The following is a 23,729-nucleotide window of genomic DNA, read 5'->3' on the forward strand; positions in this document are numbered from 1 at the left end:
TAAAATCTTTAAAAAAAAAAAGATTTTATTTAATTATTTGTTGACAGAGACGTAGCAAGAGAGGGAACACAAGCAGGGGGAGTGGGAGAGGGAGAGGCAGACTCACCACTGAGCAGGGAGCCAGATGCGGGGCTCGGTCCCAGGACCCTGGGATCATGACCTAAGCCCTGGGGTCATGACCTGAGCCGAAGGCAGACGCCTAATGACTGAGCCACCCAGGTACCCCTAAAGTACTTATTTCCTAGCTATGTCCATGAAAGAAATCTAGAAACAACAGTAACTCGGGAGGAATGAAAACTCTAGTACCAAAATTGTTATCTCCAAATAGCATTTTCCACAAAAAATAAACCAGGTCTTCTAAAAAAAATAAAAATAAAAATAAATAAACCAAAACATCTTGTATAATTGGACATTCAACTCTGGGGTAGGAAATGTATGATATGACCCTAGGTGTCTTTTTGTGCCTGAAAGAAGGAGAGTTGTCAAAGACTACTAGGGCAATTTTAAAAGAAGACAGAAGCCAACTTAAAGAGACTCCCACTGGCTAAAGATGGGACCATTTCAGAATCCCAGAGAATAATGTCTGTAATAGATTTAAACATGCCAATATATAAAATACATGTAGTTGTAATGATACTCCATACACACATTCCACCAAGGGATTAAAAAAGAAAGTTGTCACCTATGGAAATTGCGGTGTACCACTCATTATTCTGAAATTCCACTAAAGCAAAAGATGGATAGGTTCAACCTTCTTTTCCTGTAAAGAGTATAGTAGCCAGCCTCCAGGTGGCCCTCCTAAGAGACACATCCTTCTGTAGTTCCTTCTCACAAGGAATAGGGCTGACCTGTATAAATAAAAGAGATATTCTGTAAATGACAACTTGTGACTTCAAAGCTAGGTAAGAAGTCATTAGCACTTATTCCTTCCTTAAATTGTGAGACTTAAGGATTAAATGATTGTACCCACTGAGCAGTTTTAATAATGGTCGGGCTCTATTTTATATAGTCCCTCTGGCAGTTGTATAGAGAATGAATTTGCAGGTGGCAAGCCTGAAAGCAGAGGAACCTATTATAAGTCCATAATAACAATAAATGGTTATTATTGCCTTGAACCATTAAGGTCTGGAGTAATTTATTATGCAGCAATAGGTAACTGTTATAAAATAATAGTAACTAGCCAGATAATTGATGAGAAGTAGTTCTTATTAGAACTGAGCTAATTTAGGAGCACCTGGTTGGCTCAATTGGTTAAGCGTCTGCTTTCAGCTCAGGTCATGATCCCAGGGTCCTGCTCAGCAGGGAGCCTGCTTCTCTCTCTCCCTCTGCCCGCAGCTCCCCCTGCTTGTGCTCTCTCTCTCTCTCTCTGTCAAACAAATAAATAAAATCTTTTAAAAAAAAAGAACTGAGCTAATTTAAGTGCAGGATAAATAATAGAAATTAGAAATATCACCATTTTATAACCATCAGGGAAAATAATGGCTGCTTGAATCATTTAATGAAAGGTTGATAAAAAACTGTAAAATGGTTGGGTCAAGCTAACACCCACCACTTGAACCAACTGGCCAGTCATAATTAAATGTGGAGCAAACATTATACGCCTCCTGATATGATGTCATTACCTACACAGGACCACCTCGAACGCATTAAAAAACCTGAACATGAATCTAATCAAGCCTCTATATCTACAAGACTCTGAAAAATCAGGGCAATAGAGGAAAACAAGTTAAATGATATTATAAGGATATAAACAACCAAATCTAGAATATGGTAAATTCTACTGGACAAACAACACAAAAAGCATGTGGATGGAAAGAAATGCAGAGGAAGAATTTTTATCTAGGTACCAAGCCTTAAGACAGGTACTATGCAGATGCATTTGTGGAACTTGTTTGGATCCTTATGAAATGTCAAAAAAAAAAAAAAAGACCCAACAAAGAAACTTTTTTTGAGATAATCATAATTAACTGGACACAAAAATTAGATGATCATGAGGAATTAATGTTATTTTTGTTGGGTATGATACTAATATTTGGTTGTGGGGTTTTTTTAAAGTTTATTATCTGTTAGTGATATATACTGAAGTATTTACAGATAAATGGGATTTGCTTCAAAACATTTTGGCCAAAAAAGAAAAAGAGTAGACAAAGAAGCAAATGAAACTAAAGAGCTAAAAACTGATCATTTGAAACTGGTTAAAGAAGTTGATTAATACTATGTTTTCTACTTTTTTATATATTTGAATTAAAAAACAATAGTACATATAATATACAGTTTGTCTAATTTGTAAAATTCATAAAGTATAAAGTATAACATGATTCTACCAGTTATAGATAACTTTTTCTTTTTTCTTTTTAAAGATTTTATTTTTAAATAATCTCTACACCCACCATGGGGCTCGAACTCACAACCCCAAGATCAAGAGTCACATGCTCTACCGACTGAGCCAGCCAGACGCCCCCCTCCAAGAGCTTTTTCTTTCTGCTCTCATCTCACAATGATGATTCTAATAATTTGCCCTCATTAGCCTCAACATATATAAAAGAATCTCTCCTATGCAAAGCAATAAGAATCTATGTGCTAAACTGAAAAAGTAGCTTAGGCAGGGGTTATATTTCTCTGTTTTTTAACTCCACACTGAAAACTAATAATTGCATTTACCTCAGAGGGTTAATATGGGTATTAAATGAGTTACTAGCTACAAAGTACTTAACATGGTGCCTGGCGCTAAAGTGAGGCCCTAATAAACTTTGAATAGTATATTTTACATATATCATATATATTTCAAACAAATAATTTGTTGTAAATAAATTATCATAAAGCCCTTGGGAAGCAAAACCATGTTTTCTGCTTCGTATTCACCCTGGTAACAATGGGGAGTGGTGCACCATATTTCTCCTTTGGTGAATATTTAGTAAGCAAGTGAATGATGTTTAAGTGATATTCAAACACAGAATATTAAATCTTCCATCATCTCATTTTCAGTTAACTTTTATATATCAATGTTCATCCTAAATTTCAGAAGTCTTAGAATTGCCTAATTACAAGAAAATTAAATTCATCGTGTTGAATATCTATTGTAACAAGAAAAAATTAATCCATAGATGTTTCTGAGCTATAAAATTGGCAATAAAACCCAGTTTATCTGCAATTTAGAAATTTAAATCAGTTTCATTCTAAATGCACAGATGTAAAATAATTAACTATCTTAGTAAAATACTCCAAGACTCAACTCTCGATTGCCACTGTGACCAGCTGTTACCTATATTTCTAAAGGGCCTAACGCTTTCTTCTGTGTTCTCATGTCTCCGTGTTTAGAGGCAGAACCCACAAACTATTATTTATGTGTTAACAACTGAGGATAGCTAACATTTTTGGAATGGACCTGAGAGAACAGTTCTATGTATAATATCAGTGATTCCCCAGGATCGTTGGACTATTCTTAGCTTATATAAGAGATGCTTCAACCACTTGTCTGCTGTTCTACTTTATCACAAATCTGTCTTAGGTCCCCGCTTCTCATCAAGTTGAAGAGCCATGTCACTAGATACTTAAAGGAAAAAAGCCCTTTTATCACCTGCTGTCACCTCCAACTCAGTGTAGCTAAAAGATTTTTATATGTTTCCATTAAACTATATTCGCCAGATGTCCCTGTCCCCAATAATGGCACCATATCCTTTCAGTCATTTAATTTTGAAACCCCAAAGATTTCCGTAGATTGAGAGACACAGAACAGCAGTTAAATGCATGGACTCCCTCAGCCACAAATCGCCACGCAATTTGCTTAACTTCTCTGTTCCTGAGGTTCCCCCTCTGCAAAATGAGGATGATAATAGTATCCTCCTAATAGGATCATAAGGAGGATTAAATGAATTAATACATTTAAAGTGCTAAGAATGCCTGGAACATGGTAAGCCTCGGTAAATGTTTGCCATTACTATAATCTTCCATCTTTCAGACCAACGTTTACCAGATGTTTGTCACATCTGCTTCCACCTCTCCACCCTCAAAGCCATTTCCCTGTCCAGGCCTCTGTATCCATCCACTTCCTTGTGCCCCAGCCATGACTCATTCATTTACTGATTTATTTATTCCCCAGATGTTCAATGAAAAATTACTGTATGCCAGGAACTGGTTTAGGACCTGGGACTACGAAAGAGAGCAAAACAGATCTGATCTCCGCCCCCATGCAATTAAGGATCTAGTGCAGGGATCAGCACACTGTGGCCTATGGGCCAAATCTGATCCATCACCTGGTTTTGTGGATAAAGTTTTATTGGGATACAGCCATGTCCATGCCCTTGTGGATTGTCTGTGGCTGCTTTCAACAGTTGGCAGACTTGTTGCAACAGTATCTGTATGGCCACAAAGCAAACTGTATACTGCCAAAGTTTGCCAACCCCTGTTCTAATGGTAAAAATAGTCTACGGCCATACCACCCTGAACGAGCCCAATCTCATCTAATGATAAAAATATAGTAAGATCGGGGGCGCCCGTGTGGCTCCGTCAGTCAGGTGTCTGGCTCTTGGTTTCATCTCAGTTCATTACCTCAGGATTGAGGAACTGAGCCCCATGTCGGGCTCCACGCTCAGCAGGGAGTCTGCTTGGGATTCTCTGTCGCCCCCTTCCCCCTGCTCTCTCTCTCTCTCTAAATGAATAAATAAAATCTTAAAAAAAAAATAGTAAGATCCCACTAAGGTTAAACTTACATCACTAGAGAGTTCATAGTTACACCATAGGGTCATCCTATACATACCAAATTAATATTTTTAAAATATGCCTCATCAGTCATGTCATTCCCCATGTCTGTCACTTAAAGGTTAAACTATCTTGGGGCACCCGCTGGCTCTGTCAGTAGAGCATGCCGCTCTTGATCTTAGGGTTGTGAGTTCGAGCCCCACACTGGATATAGAGATTACTTAAAAATTAAAAAAAAAAAAAATCTTAAAAAAACAAGTTGAACTATCTCAGCCTGTTATTCAAAGCCCTTGAGCTCAAAGCTCCTTTTCCAGCCTAATCTTCTACTGCCGTTCCCTCTCGAGGCACTCATTCATGTAGGCAAATCTCACTTCAGAAGCCTTCCCTGAACTCACTAAAGTTACTTAGGTGTCCTTCCCATGGGCTCTCATAGTATTCATCTTAGCACTTGTCACATTGTATTTAAATTGTCTGCTTATGGGGCGCCTGGGTGGCTCAGATGGTTAAGTGTCTGCCTTCGGCTCAGGTCATGATCCCAGGGTCCTGGGATCGAGTCCCACATCGAGCTCCCTGCTAGGCGGGGAGCCTGCTTCTCCCTCTGCCTGCCACTACCCCTGCTTGTGCTCACGCTCTCTCTCTCTCTGTCAAAATAAATAAATAAAATATTTAAATTGTCTGCTAACTGATCTGACCTTCTCAGAAAGAGCAAGTCCATGAGGCCAAGAATGGGGCCTTATGTGTTGTGGAATGCTCAGTGCTAAGCACAGTGGCAGACACTTAGCTTGTAAAAAAAAAATAGTAACAAACATTCTTTAAATGAATGAATATCTACCTCTCTCTGGGTTTTTTTCTGCTTTTTCCACGCTGTGGACACCCCACCTCACACACATACCTCTCCAAAACCTGTTTTCCCTCAAGGAAAGTAGTAAATATGTGGTTAAAGGAAGAAATGTTAATGAATTAATTTCAAGGCTTAGAAAAATATTGTCATCCAAAGTGAGAATAAAGAATAAAGATTTGAGACTTTTTATTATTTACCTTTCACAGGGTGTTTAAAAAGCCAGGGAAGGAACAAAAAGAAAAAATTGATCTTGCATAAAATCATTATGGTGAAAATATCTCTTAAAATATAATGTAACAAAGTAGTATATGGTATTTGAATACAATTTTTTAAATCTTCAAACATAAAGCTAATTGCTTCAGACCTAAAAATTCTGAGCACCCTATGAGCATTTTTTTATTTAAGATTTACTTTTCAAATAAGTTTATAAAATCTGTATTATATTATGCTTAGTGTGATTTAAGCTGTATTTAATATAAAAATAAATATTTTACCATTGTTATGTCTGTCTATAAAACAATGAGATTTTGTTCTTAGCTTTAAGTTGATAATAATGACCCACTAGATGGCGCAATCATCATAAAAAAGTAACAATATTAGAGTTTTGTCTTTATATAAAAATTCTTATACTTTATTTCTTTTATGAAATTGGTAAGATAGTCTAGTTTGGTTTGAGTTTTTTATTTTAGAATTTATTAAATAGGAAATCTGTCAATTTGAACAGGAGGAGAAAAGCAAATTTAAAAAAAAAAAATAACATTTACAGGAAAACAACCAAAAAGGCATATAATGCCTGTCATGCCTTCCCTATGTCAGAATGCAGTTGGAAAAGCATCTTGTGCTAGCCCAGGAAGCTCTGCACACACTCTAAATTCCTGAATTCTAAACTCCATTGTACAAAACGCCACTTGAAACATATCTAAAACCATCCAGCCAAAGCCGTTTTTCAAATCTGAAGGTCCATAGGTACATTTAGAAGGTTGCACACAGCAGAATGCCTGTGCTGACCTGGGTCCCCATGGGAGGACAGCAGCACCCCCACATGAGGCATCCCTGTGCAGGCCACCAAGCATAGGGGCCATCCCTGGGAAGGCCACAGGAGAGGACTGTGAGCCAGAAGGCAGTCTATTTTTGTAGAAAAGGTCTTTACATATTTCATGCTCTTTGTGCTCTTCAAACAATAACTCAAATCAATATGTAATTTTGTAGCAGATTAAGTCTGTATTTTGTTTCTCTCCATTCTGGAGAACTGATGCAACTTTTCAAACTTTTTTTTGCACAAATATTGACTTAGATACAATAATCATATAAATTTTCTTTCATCAGAACTCTGCTAAACACTCTATTTGATGAAATGGCAATATCCTCAGAAACTGTGGTTTGCTTTTTTACAATTTTATGTATGTGCCCAGGCCTCTATCTATAACTTCCAAATAGACAAGAATTTTTGTTTTGAACTCCCCCCAGCACCAAGTCTCACAGTACATTGGTGAACATGTGGCGGTAGTGTTAATTTTGCTCTCTGAGTTATTCCCATGCTGGTTTCTGGATCTAGCAGCATTTCTCTGTGCCACTCACTTGGTTCCTTAGCATACGCAGCCCATGGTGCTTTGCTCCGGCATACCTCACCTCCGCCGAGGCCAGAGGTCACTCCTTACACATCTTCTGCCCATCCTTTATGACCTATGACAGTGCTGTGCACATAGTAAATACTAAAAAAAATTTTTTTAAGTTGATAAAATGAATTTTGTTGAAGCATAAGTGTGATTAGACTGCCAAATAATATAGGAAAATATAGGAGTTTGAAATGAATATGTTCTTGGTAAATATGTATAGGCAAACACTAAGTCATTTTATTTGAAGAAATAATTATTAGGTCAATAAAGAACAAAAAGCCTATAAAATAGTTCATATTTTTGAGTATATACACTTCTGTTATTTTAGGAGCATTCTCATTCACTGATGATGGGAATATAAACTGGTAGAATTATTATGGAGGAGAGGTTGGAATATGTGTCCAAAACCTAGAAGTCATGATGATATTTAAATTTATCCAAAAGAAATGATCAAGATGTGCATAAAGATTTAACTATAAGAGTTTTATCACTGTTGTTTGTAGACCATAAAAAATTAAAAACATAATATCTCACAAGTGACTATAAGAATAAAGCATATCTGGGGCTCCTGGGTGGCTCAGACAGTTAAGCGTCTGCCTTCTGCTCAGGTCATGATCCCAGGGTCCTGAGATCGAGCCCCACCTCAGGCTCCTTGCTCTGTGGGAAGCCTGCTTCTCCTTCTTCTGCTCCCCCTTCTTGTGTTCCCTCTCTCGCTGTCTGTCTCTGTCAAATAAATAAATTTAAAAAAATAAAAAGAATAAAACATATCTTACCACTGAATTGATTTCAATTCAGTGAAATAACATTTAACCACTGAATGTGAGGTTGTGGAAGAGAAGTTAATGAATATGGAATAAGGAGTTCTGTTTGTGGAACTATGGGGTATTATACATCTTGAGTGACCCTCCCAAAGGAAAATGTTGAAATCCGAATAAAATATAAGGTGTACACATTCAGAACACTGTTACCTGAAGTGAAAACAACACATCTATAGATTTCAAATGAAACAAAAGCAAGACTCTAGAAAGTAAGCATCAAAGTTGGCTTTTGCCCTGAGTTCCTGCTAAAATGTGAAGCGTGTATGAACTTACCCTTTGAGGGCTGCACAGGTGACAGTGGACCTGCTTTAAAGACTAAGGACTGCCTGAGGTAGGGGATCAAATAGTGGACTCCTTACAGGTCTGTGACTCCTAAGAGCCACACTGTCAAAGAACAAAAGAAAAATGAACCTTGTTTTAAACAAGGAGAAAGCAAGGAAATTTGCTTATTTTGAACTTGGGATTAGTTTGAAGGGAAAGATGTACAAGAGCAAAGAGCTAAGAATAGACAAGACACTCCTGAACAGAAAACAAGATAGCAGAACTTGCCATTCTAGTTACCAAGACCTATTAGAAAAGCAGGAGAAATTAAGACAGTTGGTATTGGCACAAGGTTATACAGACAGACGGATGGAACAGGTTAGAGAGGCACAGGACAGTCCACACGTGGACAGGGCTCATGAGTGGAAAAGGGTGAACTCTTCAGTGAAGAAAGCTAAAACTATTGGTCATCCATATGTAATTGAATCTCTAACCCCACATCAAACACAAAAAATAATTTCAGATGTATTAAGACTTAAATGTAAAAGGAAAAAAACTATAGTAGTCTGAGAAGACATCATAAGATAATAACTTTCTGACCTCGAAATAGGGAAAGCTTTCTTAAATAAGTCATTAAAAAATGCGAACCATAAAGAAAACATTGAAATTTCAACTACACAAAAGATATGAACTTCTGTTCATCAGGTATAGGGTATTGATAGTTAATGCAGCGGCTACATGCATCAGCAAGGGTGAATCCCAAAAATGTAATCCTGAATGAAAGGCAGTAATATCACTACATTTATATAATGTTTTAAGAAAAGGAAAACTAAAAACTCTGTTTTCTTCTAGGAGTTTTACAGTTTCAGGTCTTACATTTAATTCTTTAATCTGTTTCAAGTTAATTTTTTTAAGTGGTTAAAATAGGAGTCTAGTTTCATTCTTTTACGTGTAAATATCCGATTTTCTCAGGATTTTTTGTAAAGATTGATTTTATTTATTTATTTATTTATTTATTTATCTATCTATCTATTTATTTTTAAAGATTTTATTGACAGAGAGAGACACAGTGAGAGAGGGAACACAATCAGGGGGAGTGGGAGAGGGAGAAGCAGGCTTCCTGCTAAGAAGGGAGCCGGTTGCGGGGCTCAATGCCAGGACCCTGGGATCCCAAGACCCGAGCCAAAGGAAGACGCTTAATGACTGAGCCACCCAGGTGCCCCTTTTCTCAGTATTTTTAATGTTAAAATTTGCTTAGAGGAAGTTGTGGAAAGATACATGCCAAGTGCTAAAAAAATGTCAGCCTCACCATGATCAGAAGTTACAAGTGATTTTGATTTTCTTCTTTTGGTTTAGTCCCAATTTTATGAAGGTCTTAGCTATTGTTTCTATGAAATGGTAAGGGTTGTCAATAATGTTTGTAGAAAGAGTCTCCTTTGTCCTTACTTCCCCCTCCACGTGGCATATAATCTGCCATATGCTGATATTGACATGTATTGTCATGTACTGGTTGATCCACATAGTGCGGACTGCATGAGTTGCCTTTAATCCTCAGAATCTGTGAGGATTTTTCCAGCCTAAGACTTGCTCACTTTAGGAGTTATACTATTGGTGGTGCTTTCAACAACCCCAGCAGCACTTTAACATCGTCTGTGTCTATAGTTTGCCATTAAGTAAAAACCACTGTAGTGAACTGAGGACAAGTCAGTTTGACCCTGGACTCATGGATATATTCATAAAGTAAATTTACTTTTGTTTCTCACTGTCTTTTTAAACCTGCTTAGGAGTCATCCTTTTCTTGGACCTGGATTTAAAACATGGGAGGTCCGTTGAATTTTCTGCTCCAACTTAACTAATAGACACTTTAATTTGCAAATACACTCTCAATTCATTAATTCAAAGGGTCCACTTCAAAATACTAACAACACTTCACTTTGCATGACTGTTGGCCTAAACTCAGCCAGGGCTTACCACGTGAACGAAAGGTCTCCGAAAGAGGTGTGATCTGTTACTGCTGTCTTTTCCCAGTCTGGTGGTTTCTGACTCTGCCACACACCACATCCTGGAATGGACTTCTTGATTTGCACCATTGTCTGATGGTTTAGTGTTCCCTGGGCCTGGCAGGGATGAAAAGTAACCCTTTCTCTCATGTGCCCTTGGTATATAGGGTTGCCAGATTTAGGGGTGGAAATACAGGACATCCAGATAAACTTGAATAACAGATAGACAACAAATAATTTTTAGTATATCTCAAATGTTGTTTATCTGAAGTTCAAACATTGCATGTGACATACTGAAAAATTATTCATTGTCTATCTGACATTCAAACTTAGTTAGATGCCTTACATTTTATCTGGCATCTCTACATTTAATGGGTCCTTCACTCTCCTATTGGGGTCTCCCCAATATCACTCTCTAAATCCAGACACAGTCTGCTTCAAAATGGGATGTCCCCTTTATCTCTCAGATTCTGCCCCAGGTATATACTAACTGGCTCTCACTGTGGAGGTCTCTTAAGCTACCAGGATACCCTCTGGGCAAATCCCTTTGGTATGTCTCCAAGCTGATCCTAACTCAGAGTGCCACAACCCATCCCTGGGATTCACTGCCATTTGCCTCCCCTCTGGAGGGGTTCACAGTTCCTTTTGCAGCCCCAGGAGCTGGACCTATGTGTTCACCAAAGTGAGGGAACATATAGCAAGCCGAATTTCTTTTCTCTAGGCTCAAGTTTAGGAGGCAGCGACTCTGCTCATAGCCTCTCCCTTAGTGGTGATGTCAGGCAGGGAGAGGGACTTACAATGCTGTTTTTTCCAAAGAAATGATTCTCTAAAGTCTCCAGTTTCCATGTGCTGAACCTTTTTTAATTTTTTATGTGGAGTCCAGTAGTCCTATAATCAGTTATTAGCTCTTTCCTTTGACAGTTTGGCTCTTGGTAGTTTGACTCACAATTCGCTTTGATGTACAAAATCTTTTCTATCTTGGAACCTCAGTCAAAACTGCCAAGTTACCATCAGCAAGTGTATATATCCATATCTGCTCAAGTGTTCAAACCATGGGACCCTCTTTCTCAACCCGCAGCTGTGACTGTACCACCGGGTGGAAAGGAGAATTCTGCACAGAGACCGTTTCCCCCTGCGACCCTGCACATGAGCCTCCACAGCACTGTAGCAAAGGGGCAACTTGTGCTGCTCTGCCTCATGGATACACCTGTTACTGTCCCCTGGGAACCACTGGAGTCTACTGTGAACAAGGTCAGGCAGAAGTTCAAGCCTTGATTATTCACAAATTAACTAAGTCAGTTTTCTTTTGGAAAAGTAAAATGAAAAATATATAATAATCCTGAACTTGCATAAGATCTGGATTTCCTCCACATTACAAGCACACTACAGGGTGGGAGGGAGTGGGAGGAATAGGGCAGTATTGTGCTAGCCATCATAAATAGAGATGAACCAAAGTCATTCCTCTGCTGTGCTCCTTGTAGCCTAATAGCATAAATTCGTCTTCATGGACTACCACTCAGCTAACACTGGCAGGAGAAGGAGTGTGGTTCTCTACCGCCTATCATCCCCAAATTGCAAGCAAGAACTCATGCTACATTTCAAGCTTTCATCTCCTCCTATAACTTCCCTGACCACCTTCCCCTATTCCTGCCCTTATAGGCAAGATTGATGAGAGGGTTAATAAAACACTGCCATCTTCAAATCTCCTCAATCACACCACAATCCTCTGCTAAAGCTCTAGGAACCCCTGAGGCAAGAGAACCCCTAAGGTGAACAGTGACCACAAACACAAGGTCTAAATGGGGACATTGTAAAATGAGTCTATGGAGAAAATCAGGAAAGCATATGCTGTTGAAGGTCTCAAGTTCTGCATCTTCCAAAAATCAATGCTTCATATTTCATTTTGTCATATTTAGTGTAGTTCTAAATATCACAGTAAAATTCGTATAAAAGAAGACCTCCATAACACCATGCTCAGACTCCTAAAAATTCAGCTGTGTAACAGGCACAGTTGTGTTACTCTAAGGCTAACGGAATGGCCTGAGTGAACCTGCCCAGCCTGTCAGCGTCCAGTGGCACAATCCAAGTGGGTCCTGCTCCTGCTTCAGCTTGCTGCCACCTGCTGGCTTCTGTCCTTTCCAGATTGAGTATCAGTAAGGATGATGTTAGGTCTTGGGGCTGGCTGGGACTTCAGAACAGTGTGGCAGGGAATCCACGTAACTCGCGGTTAAGGAATCTCAAGAGATCAAGCCAGAAAATAGGGGGTCATGGAGTTTCACCTGCTATCTCCTGGCTTCCTGAGCCTGGATAATCCACTGTTACTCTCTCCCACCTCACCCTCCACCTGGAAGATAAAGCTTGAGCCTCCACTTCTCCTATGTAGGAACAGAGGCTGGTGTAGAAGGCGTACAGGAGCCAATCACCAATTGGGTTAGATACACCTTTGCATAATATGCGGGGCTTATTGTAATATCATATTCATATGTGTGGTAAGAACAAACTTAATCTCTCTCAGATCACTTTATCAAATACACTAATGCAAACATTTTTATCCTATATTCTTTGACTCTATGTGTGTTTAACTCTCCTCCAGAAGTCAAAAGTGTAGATAAATGGAAGACATTGGAGGTTTAAAATACTAGTGATTTCATGACAGAAATTTTAATCATGTCATAAGGTGTGACTATGAAATAATGAGATGGAGTTTTGTGTCTGGCTTATTATGGAAATCAGTCTTTTTCATAATGACATTAGAGACAGATCTTGATCTTTAAAAAATGGCAGTTCTTAGTTCCTGGAATATGCCACACTCCATCCTGGAATAGGGATTTTTGTCATACCCTTTCCTCTGCCTAAAATGTTCTCATGTTCCCCTCCACACTCAGCTAACACTTATTTATCCTTCAGGTTTCAACTCAGACCTTACTTCTTTAGGGAAGCCTTCCTGGGTTCTCTGTCAGAGAACTGAGGACAGTGACTGTGCCTGTTTTTATTGTTGTTGAATCTCTATCACTCACCATATAGTGCAGAGAAAAAAAAAATTATATATATATATATATATATATATATATATATATATATATATATATACATACATACATACATTTGGTATATACACTTCAACTTACTGGCTCTAAAATAATAAAAACTGATTATAATAGTTTTCAAGAAATAGTTCTTGACTATAGTGAACAGCAAAGTACTCAAAATTTTACCAAGATAGTGTACCTCTATTACTCCCCAAAAGATAGCTATTAGAAACTGAAAGAAATAATAGGACATTTTAACATAAGGAATAGTGACTAACAATAGGGCAAGCTAGATTTTTGAAGCTTAATAGCTCAAATGATGAAACCCTGGGGGATTAACCCAAAGTTTGTTTGGGGGTGTGTGTGTGTATAAATAAATGATATTGCTATGTATATAAATAGATTATAGGGAGATGGTAGATAGAGATGATGGATAGATAGATAGATAGATAGATAGATAGATAGATAGATGATAGATAGATAGATGATAGATAGAAATAGTGACAGCAATAAAATTATTTCATAGAGAGTCTACAAAGTATGATAAAAGCTGCCAGAAAACTTGTGTCATCCTCATAGAATTCTGAACAAAACTTAACTAATTATATACCCTGCTGTGCTATAAAATGAGTTTGGTTCATTATAAAAAATAAGTCATAAAAAAATCATATCTTAGATGCTGTTGTTTTGACAGGATAAATTATTATGTGGGGGATGGGACTATAGGTTTTAGATTCCCAAATGAAAGTTGTTTTCTATAGTAATTTTTATACTAAAGTTGATTTTAAGAACTATAAACCATGTTTGTGGTGAAGTAGAAATAATGAAGAAAGTTTGATCCAAAATGACAGGGAGAAACTTTAAGTCTAATTTTAAGTCTGTTTTTTTAAATCTCCATTGACCCATTGACTTTGCAATTTTCCAACAGAGTAGCTATGGTACTAAAAGTTAATTTAAAAAACAAAATAAAGAGCAGATAGCACCCAGGCCTCTGAAACCAGGCCTCAGGGCATTCCTGTGTCTTGCTAGTAGTTGCATTTTTCTTATTCCCAGACAGCTTGTTCCCAGTTGCGTCATAACCAGTACTGTCGATGATGCTTCATAATTTCTACTCAGTTATGGGCACCTAGAATGTAGAAGAAATGCCTGGGGTTCAATTCACTTTTATTATACTTATAACCTGGTGGAAAAATTATCAATGAATTCAGTACCAGCATCCTTAAACTCACGAATGCCTAACTAATAAGTCCTCTTTTCCCTTCCTCCTTCCTACCTCCCCATTCCAAGAAACCTTAAGTCTTAGAAGGAAAATTAATTTGTACATGGAACCCCTGACTTAACAGCTTTCACACTTACCTAGTTTTTGACCATCTTTATTGTAAATAAGCCCCACCCCCAATAAGAATCAAAACTCATGTTTATAATTTCTGAATGACAAGAACAAGATGCAATTGATGGCAAACCTGATGATGCTGGAGAGGGGAAGGATGGTGAAAGGGTGTCACTTGCCTCAAAATACAGTCAAGCACTGGTAACCTTTGTTCTTTTCTCCCTTCCTTGGAGTTGTGCTTGTAGTATGGATTATTCACTAATGTATTAAGATTGTTTACTATTTCCAGACCAAGTGCTGGGAATAGTCCCTTAAGAAGACAGACAGCTGCCCTGCCTTCGTAGGAGGAGGCCGGCAAACACCATATCCACAAATCAGTGAGGAAAAATACAGATTGAGTTAATGCCAGAAAGGAAATAAAGAGGAAATAAAAACTCACTGGAAGAGTACATTTTAGTTGGGACGGTCAGGAAAGGACTCTGTAAGTAGGGACATTTGAGCTGACATCTAGTGAGAATTAGCCAGGTGTGAAGGCATGTGGGACAAGTACTCTAGGCAGAGGCTAAACCTGGCAACAGGAAAATAATATTACATATTTGAGGGAGAGAAAGGCAGCCAGTATTCCCAGAATGGGAGATTGTATTATAAGATGAATTTGGAAAGGCAAGCAGAAGGCAGATCATATAGAATCTTGGAAAACACGGTAAAGAATTTTAATTTCATGCTAACAAAATAAAAAGCCTGTGAAGACTGTAAACAGGAGTCTAAGAAGCAGAAAACTTGCATCCTGATGCTTCTAGTAACTAATGATTTCGTTTCTGCCGTGTCCTTTAACTCTCTCAGTAATGAGATAACTCATTATCTGTAAAGTGGCAATAGTAAGTGTGTCACCTATTTTCCATCTGCCCCCCCCTTCCTGGTTCTACTGTCACTCCTCCTGAGGCCCTCTCAGGGGATTGCAGCAAGGGGCTCCCCCTCAGTCTGCCTTCAGTTGAGTTTAGCCAAGGAAGTCACCAACAGGCGATCAGAGGACAGGAGAGCAAGACAGAGTATTTATTTCCCTAGATTCCTTGCCACTAGGTCGCCAAAATTTACCTTTACCCAAGGACACAGTTTCTGTTGGGAGATCCTCACCTACCCCAACGTTAGGCCAAGGAGTGGAAACAGCTCCCCATTGAGACGAACCCCAGGGCAACACCCTGTCTCTTGTAGTTTCCCTAAACCCTGCCCACATCTTTGTAAATGATCTTTTCATTCCCTTACCTTCAAAGTACCCTCTGTGGGCATACCATCTGTTCACTGCTAGGACCCTCACTGATATAATAAGTATTATTTTCCCTACCTTACAAAAGTCATAGAAGGTAATGTATATTAAGTTCTTTATTAAGTATAAAGTGCTATAAAATACAGAGTATTATTTTCTCCTCTTGTTCTCAAGATCCCAAACTCAGACCAACACTCTTAAAAAAATAATTCAGCTATATTATGAACTAAATATACATCTTGGTATAGGGAGTTCCAGGAGTGTAGAACCACAGGACATTACCAATCATCTTCTAGTCCAACAGTATCAGTTTATAAATGAGGAGACTAATGCTCAGAGAAATTAAATAATGTACCAAAAATCTCAGAATCTCAATTGGATTGAGAGTCTCTGGACTCTCAATCCAATTATTAGTAGTTGTGTAATAATTAGTTAATAAATATAAACACGGTAGATAATCTATGAGTTCACTAACACTCTATTTCTACATCTTAGCAGTCCCTTATAATAGCCATTCCATAACTAAATATAGCATAGGAACTAATGATGTAGAGGTAACATATTTATCAACAACCATCATACTCCAGTTATCTAGGAAAACCTAAAAAAGGGGCAGTATAATCATTAAAATTCAAATAACTTCAGAACTAAGCTTGGTATTTAAATGAGTCATCAATGGCTAGGATTGAAAAGAATCTTAAAAATCACTTAATCCCAACTCTTCTACTTTGAAAGAGGTCAAACTCTGCGTTAGTGGGACTGAGAATTTAAGCCTTCACACCACCAATCCAGTGAGTTTCCCAGGACACTGTATTGTTTATATTTCACAATCAAAATATGAAAACTACCAGTCACATGAAATGAGTGGAAATCTGTGCAGCCTATGGCATGCAGAACTGGTTGATAAAATGCCCTTGTCCCGGTATTTTAAGTAGTCTGAAATGTTTCAAAGTGCATGTATGTATCTGAGAAGAGAGTGGCAGGAGGAGATTCTCTATCCTAGAGTTACAATTTAAGTGGTGAAATTTGACTTGGTCTATCCCTTACTCTTAAGATGTCTGACTGATGGGGAAAAGTGATTTTCAAGTCCCTTAAAACATTTTTACCTACAGCTGACAGGAAGAAAAATCCATTTAAGAAAGAGGAGAACTCCTGATTGGCATAGCTTTTCTTCTCACTATGGCCTCACCCCAAACTCCTTAGGAATTCCACTGAGGTATGGCACTGTGATAAGGAAAATATCAAGAGACCACTTGAATTGGATGGCTTTCAGGGTCATAGCCACCAAAAATGATTCAAAATCTGAGCCTAGTTCCAGAAGTACAGGAATACACAATGTTCACCAGGAGGGCCCTAAACCGGCCCTAAAAATTAAACTGAAGCTAAAGAAGGGTGGTCAGCAAGCAATGGCATCTGGGTTTGACAGTTCACAGGACTATTGATCTTAACCTAAAAAGAAATAACAGGTTAAGGTAAATATTTTGCAATCCAGTTTAGTCATTAACACATTCTATTTCTAGCAGAACTCTGGTTTAATTATTTTGTGAGACAGACAATATGCCCAGTTTCTTTTCTCATACACTCAAAGCTTGTTCATTTGCTCTTTTTTTTTCGGTTGTAGCTGTATTTCCTGTTAGAATCTATGGTTTACAACTACACATATAACCTTTACTGAATCATAAAATCTCTCAATTTATTTTTCCCACATTATTGGTAAATTGCTTTTTTCTTGGAATATTTTTATACCACTAAATTTTAACTATTGCATATTGTTGACATTTAGCCCAATGAGATTCTATAATATGTGTGTTTTTAACTTTTTAGCCTGGAAAATATTGAAAATGTTTCCATTTTTCTTACATTCTTTCCATCCCTAGTGCAATTTTTGTCCACTCATTTCTCATTCCCTAAGGTACAGAAAACCTACTCACATGCTGGCATTTTGAATGAAACAGGCAAATTTTCAAGCTACTTAGACAGTCTTGATGCCAAGGATACTTTATGGTGCACCTAGCTCGAGGTTTCATTGAAATTAATTCAAGCTAATGGAGAAGTTCAGTTCTTCAAGCCTTCCGGACTCATGGGGTGCTTTCCTGCCCAGTCTTTGGCTTTTCCGATAGTAAAGGGTCCACGGCACTTACAGATGGTAATTTCAGGAATGTTTGCCTTATTTTCACATGCTCCTTTCCAGGTGCATTTAGCCATGTGAGAATAGAGTAGATAATTCACAAGCTTTCTTTATAGAAAAAACATGAATTTTAGTCTTTATTTCCCCTACTTTCAATCCCATCTTGATGATTAGTAAGGATGTGGTTACATGTATACTAGATCCTCTATCTCTACAATTTTATAATACATGTAAAAACTAAATAGGAACTAGTTATAATTCCTAGGAACGCACATTTTAGTTCTTTAGTCTTCTTTCTGGGTTCCTCAATACAACCTGCTAAATCATAAATGAAACTCAGTGAGAAAATGAATTATATATAACAATTCTAAGGTTTATATGAACATTAAGCTTTTCAAGTGTCTAAAAGAATAGAAGTTGCAGGTGAATCTTAGTAGAAAGAAACAGAAACAACTGCTTTTTCCTAACCTTGGACTTTAGGCAAGTAACTTAACTTTCCTGAACATTGGGCTGCTCAAGTGTGAAAAGAGAATATGTCGAAATCTCTGTTTGGGGGAAATTTTTGGCCAAAATCCCTGGAGGGTCCATTCTCTTTGTCAAGTCCTGAATTAATGATTACTAATTTTTATAAGGTAGTGAGGGAAAGGTTAAAACCTCTAAAGAGACAGACATCTATAAAAGGTTTCTCTTCAACAAAGTCCTTTTTATTTTCTATTCAAGATAACATTAAGTAATGAACAAAAAGCACTCACATTTAATTTGCTGCTCTCTACTACTAATGTTTCTTCCCTTGAAATGTTTCACATGTTGAAACATAAGCCCTGTCCCCCACCTTAGGAAGGCAGGAAAAAAAAAAAGTTTGCTTACAGTCAATTTCTTTTTTTTTAATAAAATTTTTTTAAGATTTTATTTATTTATTTGACAGGGAGAGACACAGCGAGAGAGGGAACACAAGCAGGGGGAGTAGGAGAGGGAGAAGCAGGCTTCCCAGCGGAGCAGGGAACCTGATGTGGGGCTTGATGTGGGGCTCGATCCCAGGACCCTGGGATCATGACCTGAGCCGAAGGCAGACGCTTAACAACTGAGCCACCCAGGCACCCCGCTTATAGTCAATTTCTGTGGACAGGACTTGGTTGCCTCTTCCCCTGAGGCAGATTTGCCCACCTTTTAATCTGAAATGAATGACAGTGATAGGATCCAACCACAAACTTTACTTTCGAATTTGGGGAACTAAGAAACAGGCTCCCTCTAGTTTCTAGTAGCAATATTGAAAAGTCACAAGCAAACTACAAGTTTCATGATCATGAAAGATATAAAGATTGCAAAATATTATTTCATTTTCTTCTTTTGTTAAAATCTGTGTAATTTATGTTAGGAAAAATTAAAAAAGCAAACGTTCCTGTACCACGCTATTCTAGTGACCAAGGAATATGGCACGGCAAACAGTCAAGAAAGCCATGTGGTCTGAGAGGCAGAATTGGCTGAGTGTCCTAACACTGGGCGGTCACTGAAGTCAAGAGGCCGGCACAGTGCCTGGTACACAAGAAGCACTCCATAATCAGCCTCCTCCTACAAAGGAAGAAAAAAGTATTAGATTACACTTGTGTTAAATGCAGGCCAGGTCCACATAGACAGTTTGATCAATTTCATTTTTAAAATATGGGTTAGTTTTAAAATCTTTTTTTAAAGATTTTATTTATTTGACACAGAGAGAACCAGAGAGAAAGAGAGGAAGCACAAGCATGGGGGGAACGGCAGGCAGGGGAGAAGCAGGCCTCCTGCTGGGCAAGGAGCTCGACGCGGGGCTCGATTCCAGGGTCCTGGGATCATGACCTGAGCGGAAGGCAGACGCTTAACGGCTGAGCCACCCAGGTGCCCCTATGGGTTAGTTTTAAATAGATGCTTAAGTTAAAATATTTTAAACCGCCTAGTTTGAAAAGACAGTAGTTTCATTGTATAAAAGATGTTTAAAAATATTTCAAACCATTATGATCAACATAGTAGATATTAACTTTTCAAAATGACCAAATAAAATATTTTTTTAAAGAAACTCATTCTCTATAAAGTATAGCTGATTATTAAATGATTTTAAAAATATATTTATTGAGAAACCACTCAAGCCACATGAAGAGATCCAAAGTACTATCAGATAGAGTTGTCCCTCCTTTCAAAGAGCCAATGATTTAAGTGGAGACCAGGCAAAAGTCTGTGAAAATCAAATCAAAATATGTAATTTAAATCACAGTTCCGAGAAAAAAGGAAGAAATTGACTGCTTTAATTGTTAAACAATGACACAACATGTGCATTATTTCCCACTACTGAGGCCTGAATAGGTAATAGAAAACAATGGAATTAAATTAGGTATCAACGCATAGGTAAGATTTGGATAGACTCATATGGGGTGGTAAGGTAGCTTTCCTAAGAGTGAGAGCCCCTGTAGGAAATCATGCAGAAGAACAGAAGGATGCGCTTGCAAATGTGAGTAAACCTCTTCATCTGAAAAGGAAACTTATGCCAGATAAATTCTAAATTATTAAAATACCTCTGAGACTAGAAAGGAAGAGACCAATGTAAGGCACAATGTATTAAAAAGTCATCAGGGGACGCTTACTGAGCTGGAGGTGTGCACTTCACATAGACGGTGCTCGATTAACATTTGTGAAGTGAATGATGATTATTTGAGGTATAACCATGGATTGCATATGCATATAATCAATATAATCTCCCAGACCTTCTGTAAATAAGCCTTTGGGACTCCTGAAACAGCCATAAATCTTCCTACACAAGTTACCTGACTCAATGGCTGACTTTATTATTAATGACACTCCAAGTAGCATAAGGAAGAGCTCACAGTAATAAAAGACATATATTTGAAAAGTAGCCGAGATAGTGGTAGAAAGATAAAATATGCCCTTCTCTCAAGGAAAGAAAAGGAAGAGAAGAGAAGAAGGAAGAGAGGAGAAGGTATGGAGAGGGACAAGAAGGGCACACCAAGCAATACAAGACAAAACTAAGTCTAAAACACAGCATGCAACTGAATGTAAAATTAGCTTTAGATTTCCTGGAAATCAAAGCAAAACATAAAATACAAAGATTGCTACTCAATTATTTTCTAATAAAAGAAAGCATACCAGTCATCACATCAAGGACACAGAATTGTGCCCTGGCACTGAACTCTAATGAAAACATATTGAGCAAGCTCCAATTTTTTTAAAAAATGAAATTAAACAGAAAAATATATATTTGATGACAATTTTCTAGAAAATGAAGAGACATTATGTATATGGTCATTTCTCATACTGACACACACTAAAGGCTAAGGGCATAATATAAAGTCATAGATATAGTCATATAAAGTCATAGACATTTTCTTTAAACCATTACTTTTGGATATAAATTGTGTCAGCTAAGTTTTTGATAGTCAAGGCAAAGCAAAAAATTAAAAATTAAGATCTCTGTAAAAAGTCTAGGTATCCTGGTTATTAATTGAATTATATGTTATTTCATGCTTTATTTCATTTACATGCTTTATTTTTAAGATTTATAAGTGACAAAGCTGATGTTTTCGTGTGAAAATTAAAAAGTTTAACTTGGCCTCAGTTTAAACCCCCAAATTCTGCTCCAAAAAACATGGAGTAGAACACCTCATCCTAGATTTTGATAGCAGGAATCACCAGATGTCGCTAAGTATCATAAAACAATCTTGTGATTTTATAGGATACTTAATTTTTAAGTGACACTCCATCTTGATGGGCCTCCAAAGATCATTTAGAACCAAATCGCCACCCAAATAACTAAATGAGTTAAACAATTAGTGTTATTCAGCATTATCCATATGGGTGCCAAAGAAAGTCTGCCTAAAGGGATGATTTTATTTTTTTGATAATTGATACTTAACCATTCCTTCTGTTAGCAATTAGCCAACAGGTTCAATTGCTCATTCACACCACTCCCAGTAGACTCTAGTAATAATCCAACAAAGAGAAAGGATTTTAGCTTCCATTTTTGCTACAATAACAAAGTGCGTACTTAGTTAACCTAAAATTTGTCCAGCTGCTTAAGTTGAAATGGAAAGGCAAATACTTAAGACTTCACATAGTTAAGGATGGAAAAAAAAGTTACTTCTATCCATTAGATTCTAACAAGGTAAGAAGCTACATTGAAGTCATATGCACTTATCCATAGACCTTAAAGGCAAATAATAAATTAATAATCAAAATCTTTTGCATTAAACATAATGAAATTGAAAGTATAAAATGGATAGCCCTAAATCTATAATTTGTTGAGAACACAGCAGATGTGCATCAGTGAGGAATATCTGTTTAACCTCATAGGCTTATATGATGTGGAGATTGAGAACTATTTGTTTATTAAGTAGACTATACTTTGAGTCCATCATGAGAAACAGTGTTCTGGGAATTAAAGTAATCTATTTTAGGAATCTTGAGGTCACCGCTAAGAACAGAAACATTTGGTAGTAAAACAACCTTCAATGGGACTTGTTCAATTTAAAGTGATTAGAGGTGTGTTTAAAAAGAGAAGGAAACACCTGGGTGGCTCAGTCAGTTAAGTGATGCCTTTGGCTTAGGTCATGATCTCAATATCCTGGGATCAATCCCCATGTCAGGCTCCCTGCTCAATGGGGAGTCTGCTTCTCCCTCTCCCTCTGCCTCTACCCCCTCCTTGCTTGTGCATGCTCTTTCTCTCGCTCTCCCTCTCTCTCTCAAATAAATAAAAATTTAAAAAAATAAAGAAAATTAAAAAAAAAAAAACACAGTTGCTGCATCCAAGATAGGGAGGTGATGAAATCTTTAATACATGAGGGGAATATTTCAGAACTTCAGGTTTTAAGAGAAATTTATGCATCTAAAGCAGAGATGTAGGTTAATAAGATGGCAGAATAGGAAGCTACAAGCTCTCCTTCCCCCAACAGACACCAAGTTAACAACAACAAATGGACCATCATACCTCTGTGAGAATTCTAGAGATCAGGTGAGAAGCTACAGTGCCCAGGCCATAATTGTGGAGAGACTGGTAGGGCTGGATATTACCATTTTGCATCCAAGTAAAGACTTACTTGGGCTAGAATCATCAGTGAGTGTTAAATCTACGGGGTAGTTTTGATGAATAGCAGATATACATGGTCTTACAATATCTCCCCACAGACAGCATATGGATTGCAGGAAAAAACAAAGCCACAATTATACAATGGAATATTATACAGTAGGAAAAAATCAGTCAACACCTTGACCAGGGTGATCAAAATTAACTTCACCGATGAGGGACAGATAGATATCATGTGTCTCCATATGTGATACCCTGGGAAGAACCCATCATCATCTATGAAGTATTTCAGCCAAGAAAGCATAACCTGCATCTAATTATGAAGGAATATCAGTCAAACCCACAATGATGAATATTCTTTTCAAAAAACAGAGGAGGGGGGCACCTGGGTGCCTCGGTCAGTTGAGCCTCTGACTCTTGGTTTCAGCTCAGGTCATGATCTCCAGGATCATGGAATCAAGTCGCATGTCAGGCTCCCTGCTCACTGGGGATTCTGCTTGAGATTCTCTCCCTCTCCCTCTCCCTCTGCCCCTCCCCCTGCTCACATGCATGCTCTCTCTCTCTCTCTCTTTCTCAAATAAATAAATCGATCTTTTTAAAAAAATAACAGGAGGAAAATATTCTTCAAAAATGTCAAGGTCATGGGGAGGAGTTAAGATGGTGGAATAGTAGGGAGACC

The 23,729-nt window shown here is 37.8% G+C and overlaps 1 protein-coding gene across 1 annotated transcript in view; it reads left to right on the forward strand.

The window, feature by feature from the left end:
• LOC116635773 (protein eyes shut homolog) overlaps positions 1-23,729 on the forward strand; it is a 602,300-nt gene that overhangs the window by 562,807 nt on the left and 15,764 nt on the right. Inside the window, exon 15 of the mRNA XM_032410093.1 lies at positions 11,313-11,485. Coding sequence (XP_032265984.1) covers positions 11,313-11,485 — 173 coding nt within the window. The remainder of the gene's footprint in view (positions 1-11,312; positions 11,486-23,729) is intronic.

The sequence above is a fragment of the Phoca vitulina genome, unplaced genomic scaffold (genome assembly GCF_004348235.1).
Source record: "Phoca vitulina isolate PV1807 unplaced genomic scaffold, GSC_HSeal_1.0 scaffold11, whole genome shotgun sequence".
Lineage (NCBI taxonomy): Eukaryota > Metazoa > Chordata > Mammalia > Carnivora > Phocidae > Phoca > Phoca vitulina.